The 6080-nt window shown below is 52.2% G+C and overlaps 1 protein-coding gene across 1 annotated transcript in view; it reads left to right on the top strand.

Moving 5' to 3' along the window:
- The window catches only part of FBLIM1 (filamin binding LIM protein 1), a 27260-nt gene that overhangs the window by 5303 nt on the left and 15877 nt on the right, over positions 1 to 6080 (top strand). The window contains exons 2-3 of the mRNA XM_003783884.3: positions 1748 to 1900; positions 2134 to 2406. Of these exons, the coding sequence (XP_003783932.1) occupies positions 2154 to 2406 (253 nt within the window). The 5' untranslated portion in view covers positions 1748 to 1900; positions 2134 to 2153. The remainder of the gene's footprint in view (positions 1 to 1747; positions 1901 to 2133; positions 2407 to 6080) is intronic.

Below are 6080 nucleotides of genomic sequence, written 5' to 3'. Positions count from 1 at the left end.
CCACCTTAGGTGTACGTGGCTGGCGCCTTAGCCGGTTGAGCCATAGGCGCTGAGCCAGATTTTTTTTTTTTTTTTTTTAATCAGACTGAGCTATACATGTTAGCCAAACATATAAGCCAACTTAAGAGGAATTGGAGGTCACACATTATTGTTTTGCTTTTTTTTTTTTTTTGAGACAGAGTCTCACTATTCACTATGTCGCCTTCGGTAGCGTGCTGTAGCATCACAGCTCCCAGCAACCTCAAACTCTTGGGCTTAAGTGATCCTCTTGCCTCAGCCTCCCGAGTAGCTGGGACTACAGGCGCCCGCCACGACGCCCAGCTATTTTTTGGTTGTAGTTGTCATTGTTGTTTGGCGGGCCTGGGCTGGATTCGAACCCACCAGCTCTGGTGTGTGTGGCTGGCGCCTTAGCCGCTTGAGCTACAGGCACCGAGCCTGTCCTGTTTTTAGCAGGCCCCATGAGGTTCGAACCTGACTGCTTTGGTGTATGTGGCCTGTGCCTTAACCACTGAGCAACGGGCTCCAAGCCTGTTTTTGCTGCTATTATTCTCCATTAGTCATCAAGATGGTTTGCAGCGGCCGACATACTTTGGGGCCTAACAGCATGCTGTGGACTCCCAAGGCCACTACTGGGGTCCCTTGGGATCCCCTGACTCCCACTTAGCCCCATTTCTTGAGGTTCACTCTCTGGGTCCCTATTTCTTCCCCATATACCTGTGGATTGGGCTCTAAGGTATGTCAGGATGACAAGACAGAGATAGGAAAAGAGTGTATTTTTAGGCCTAGGCATAAGCGTTGGGTGCTCAGTGAGGACTCCTGAGCTGAGTGTGGCCAACTCACCCACCTCAGCCTCAGTCCCTGAGCCTACTGTCTGTTGGAACCCCGAGAGATGGAAAATGGCCCTTTCCTGAATCGGGTACCACCCTGTTCTCAGTTCTACCCTCTGGCACATAAAGCACAGAGACACAGCTGGAGGCCTACACGCAGGGCCAGATACTTGACAGGGAGCCAGCATATCCTATGGTTGGGCTGTCAGCGCCCTGGGGAAACCCACAACAGACCTCAGAGGAGGCCAGGAATCCAGGGAGGTTTGTGGAGGAAGTGGTGCTTGAGCTGGGCCTCTACAGGAAGGCTGAAATTCACCCTGTGGGGGCAGAAGAGAACAAACAAAGTAGGAACAGGCCAGGCTTGGTGGCTCAGGCCCCTGTAATCTTAGCACTCTGCGAGACCAAGGCTGGAGAATCCCTTGAGGCCAGGAGCTCAAGGTTGGAGTGAACTGTGATGAGACCACTGTGAGACCCTGTCTCAAGAAAATAAAAGTCAAATAAACAAACAAACAAAAAATGAACCCAAACCATAGTAAAAACATTCTAAGGCAAGTAAAAGAGAAAGACTTACTAAGGAAGGATGAGTGGTCCGAGTCCATAGCAATTTGGACTTCATCCTTAAGTGTCAGAGAGCCATGGAGGGGTTCTGAGTACAGGAGAGTCAGGTTTATGCTCCAGAAACATAGGAGCTAAGACTTTGCCTTTCTGAGTTTTCTCTTTCTTTGTCTGTAAGACAGGGTAATAATACTGGCTGCCCTGCAGCAGCACTGTGGGGATTTGGGAGTTAATGAACAAGACGTGCCTGGAGCCATGAGAACGCTCTGCCAGTTAGTCTTGTCACCCTTACGGTCCTCCTGCCCCCTCTGCCTCCAGAGCCTGGCCCTGACTCTGACATTTCCCTTTCTCTTTCCTTCTCCCAGCAGGGACTTTGGCTCTCTTAGGAGAATCCAGATCCCCTGTGAGCTGTGTCACTTGGGTGTGGTCCAGTGGCAGGTGCCTGCCCTCAGCTGAGCTGGGAGCTGCAGGATCTGTGACTTCCTTGCACGTCTCAGAGGAGGAAATTCATCTGTGAGGTGAGGTGGCCAGAGCTGCCCTTTGCTCCCCCAGATGAGCAGGTTGGGAGGGCAGTTAGGACTTGTGGGTTCCATCCTGTGGCCAAGTCCTCTGTGTCCTCTCCTACAGGGCACCACCACCCCTCTTTGGCTGGGCTGGGTGGTAAGCAAGGTGAGGAGTCTCCATGGCCTGGGGGGGCATCTGTGTCCAGGTGGAGTGCATCCCTGTGCCCTGAGCCCTGCTCTGCCCCCAGCCCCAGCAGGAGCCGAAGCGATGGCCGCAAAGCCTGAGAAGAGGGTGGCCTCATCTGTCTTTATCACCCTGGCACTGCCCCGCCGTGATGTGGCTGTGGTGGAGGAAGTGAGGCGAGCAGCTTGTGAGGCCCGGCGTGGAGGCCCAGCCCGGGAGGCTCCTGTCCCCATGAAGGCTCCTGGGACTGGCTTGGCAGGCAGGCCTAGCCCTTGGACACCCCCTGGCAGGGCTGCAGCTGCAGTGCCAGTCGTATCATCCCAGCTCTCCAATGGAGGTAAGAGGGGGAGGGGACTTCGAGGGAGACCAGGTCTGAGGTAGCACCGAGGTAGGCAGGAAAGGGCAAGCTTCAGAGCCATTCGTTCATTCATTCATTCATTCATCGAGCCCCTACTAAGTACCAGAAAGACGCTGGAACCCACCTTCCTGGGTGTGAATCCCGGCTCCTTCCTTTCTTGGCTAAATAATGTTGGCAGGCCACTTAACCTCTCTGTGCCTAAGTTTCCTAATCTGTAAAATAGGGATAAAGATAGTATCTTCCCCAAAGGTTGGTTATGAGGACTAAACGAATTTGTACATACACAGTGCTTAGCCCTGGATCTGTCACGCAGGAAGTGCTGAGAGACAGGGCTACATCCTAGTGGGGGAAACAGAAATAATAAAAATATAATGTACAGGCAGCACCTGTGGCTCAGCGGTTGGGGCACTGGCCCCATATACCGAGGGTAGTGGGTTCAAACCTGGCTCTGGCCTAACTGCAACACCAACAACAAAAAATAGCCAGGCGTTGTGGCGGGTACCTGTAGTCCCAGCTACTTGGGAGGCTGAGGCAAGAGAATCGCCTAAGCCCAGGAGTTGGAGGTTGCTGTGAGCAGTGTGACGCCTTGGCACTCTACTAAGGGCAATAAAGTGAGACTCTGTCTCTACAAAAAAAAAAATATCATATATAATGTAAAATATTGGATAGACATCAATGCTATAATGCAAGTGAAGAGGTAAAGACATGCAACTTTTTAAGGAGTGGTCAGGATCGCATCCCTGGGGAGATGACATTTCAGTGGACACCTAAATGACAGGATGGAGTTGGCCAGGGGGAGGTGAAGCTTGAAGAGCAATGGAAACAGCATGTGCAAAGGCCCTGAGGCAGGAATGAATTTGGATGTTGAAGGATCTGAAGGGTGGTTTTCTTCTCTCTTGGGCTCTGCCGTTCATTCACTTGCTATGTGATCGTTTACGCAGAGTTTCCGTGCCATGGGCCTTGGTCTCTTCTGGAAAATGGAAATTTGTATGTGTATATGACTTATCAGTCACAAAACTAATACATAAAAGACTCCTTTACCTTGTACTTGGTCTGAGCTGACCCTGATGCTATGGTGACAAGGCCACTTCCAAGTGTCTTTCCCTGCCTCTTCCACGGAAGGATTCGGTTGGGTGGGGTAGGAGTGAGGAAGGGGACAGCCCAGGACCCTGGGGCAAGGGGGGGCCCATCATCTGACAGGGCCCCAGCTAGAGAGACAAGGTGCTGAGACACTAAGCGTAAGAAGACAGCCCAGGATCGCAGCTGAACCCTGGAGTCCCATGGGTGCCTTAGTCAGGTACTCTGCTGTCCCTGAGCAAGCCTAGGGCACCCCTGCCCTTCATCACCATGGAAACTACCTAGTGACCAATGGGAAGGGCAATCACAAGACTCCAGGAAGTAGTCAAGATAGGGCCCATGTGCACATACATGTGAGAGTGTGTGCGTGTATTCGTGTGACAGGCTTCTTGATGATGGCACCTCCTAAATCTATCTTTCCTTCCTAATCACACATCCCAAGAACACCGGCTCTTTCCAGCCACCTCTCCGTGTAAGGGAACCAGGACCATGTTGACACAATTCACACATTAGGACATGTGATCTGATAGGGAGGAAAAAAATATGTCCCTTGTGGGTGGAAATATAGTTTGGATGTCAGAATTTCTGGGCCGTTTTCATGGCTTACTGGAATTATGGACAGAAGATCCTAGGAGAGTAAGGAATAAAAATCAAACTTTCCTTGGGAAAGTCTAACTGCTGGTCTTTTACCTTCAAGCAGAACACAGGGAGCCCTGGGATTGGGTCTTGCTAGAGTGAGATAAATTTTAGGTGAGTAGTTTGATCAAGAATCTAGTCTGGCTCGGTGTCTGTGGCTCAAGTGGCTAAGGTGCCAGCCACATAACACCTAAGGTGACGGGTTCAAATCCAGCCCAGGCCCGCCAAACAACAATGACGGCTGCAACCAAAAAATAGCCGGGCGTTGTGGCAGGCGCCTGTGGTCCCAGCTACTTGGGAGGCTGAGGCAGTAGACTCGCTTGAGCCCAGGAGTTGGAGGTTGCTGTGAGCTGTGATGACACAGCACTCTATCCAGAGGGAAAACTTGAGGCTCTGTCTTTAAAAAAAAAAAAAAAAGAATCTGGTCTGACTATAGCACACAGAGGGTGGCCCTGGCAGCACCTTGGGGCCCTCAGGCCTTGCCAGCTGCTTAAAGCTGACTATCTCTGCAGCAGGCTGCCCCTCTGATTGCCCATCTGGTGCTTGTCCTCTCAATAACCCTCATGCAGCTTGGAGACCCCTTTCTGCCCACCTGCCCCAGGCCTCAGTTCCCCCTCCCTAGCTTCCCTCTTTTGAATTCCTGCCCACCCTTCACAGGACAGGGTCCCTATACCACGAGAGGACAGTCCTCAGCATTCCTGCTGCTTCTCTGAGATCAGCCCGTGACTCATTGGCCCCTGTAGAGCCCGATTCTCACGCTCCAGCCGCATCAGCTTCCTCCAGGGGCTTGTTTCAACACAACTGTCTGGGCCCCACCCCGGATATTTCTGATTCAGCAGGTGTCTGCAGTGGGGCCTGAGAATTTGCATTTCTTATTCTTCCCCAGGCAATACTGATGCTCTGGTCTGGGGCCTACACTTGTAGAGCTGTTGTTCTAGTCCAAAGGTGTCAAGCAGATGAGATTTGGGAGCTAGAAGAGTACAGTAGAATCTCCTTAGTTGACTTCCTCCCTACAGTGACCACCTCCTTAACTTGACCTAATTGTCACAGACTAGGCATGCACCACAACATGTGTCAGTCCAGTGGGCCTAGTTCTGTACGTTGACCAGCTTGTTACAGTCCTTTGGGTGGTCCACTCACAGAGGGTCTACTATAGTTCTCAATGTTTGCCCCTTGGACCAGCCACAGCAACCTTGCCTGGGGACTTAGCAGACACGTAAATTCTTGGAGCCTGGCCAGACCTACTGGATCACTCTGGGATGGGGCCCACCTATCTGTGTTGAACAGACCCCCAGGGTGGTCCTATCCCATGCCCAAGTGTGAGGACCACAGGTCTAGAGAAACTTCTCATCTGCACAGTCCCTTCAGCCCTCGGTAGAAGGGGAATATGGGGTTGTCTCTGGAGACTGGAGGAGAACCTGAGAGGTGCCCTAGTGAATTAGCTAGAAATGGGGCTAGCACCCAGGTCTTTGGGCTCAGGGGGCTTTTGGCACTGTCCATCTGCTTTCCACGGCGTCTCTGGCAGTCTGAGCCCCTGGAGCCTGGCCTAACTTGTGCTCCAATGACAGGAAGTGGGTAGAGTTCCTTCATGGCTCTTTTCCCAGGGGCACTATTCACAGTGTTCACCTGGGCTGGCAGTGGACAGAGGATTGTCACAGATACGGTCCTAGCCCCTCTCTAAGACTTCCCTCCTGATCTTCCCCAGAGCCACCTGGGGGACAGTTATAGTAGTGATGGTTCTTGCACAGAGGAAGGAGCCTGGGGCTGAGGCTGTACCCCCTGACTGGTCCTTGGGATCAAGAGCCGCTGCTCCTGTCCCCACCCTGTCTGCCTGCACCGCAGGCAGCTCCTGGGAGCAGGAGAGAAGCTGTGGTAATAATAGAAATGACATCATACCAGTGTCCTGGGTGTGGGTGTGTGGTTTTTTTTTTTTTTTTTTT

This window comes from Otolemur garnettii, unplaced genomic scaffold, assembly GCF_000181295.1.
Source record: "Otolemur garnettii isolate 467f Iridium unplaced genomic scaffold, OtoGar3 scaffold00009, whole genome shotgun sequence".
In the NCBI taxonomy this organism is placed as follows: Eukaryota; Metazoa; Chordata; class Mammalia; order Primates; family Galagidae; genus Otolemur; species Otolemur garnettii.
Note: the sequence above shows the minus strand (reverse complement) of the source record. Positions and strands in the feature narration are given on the sequence as shown.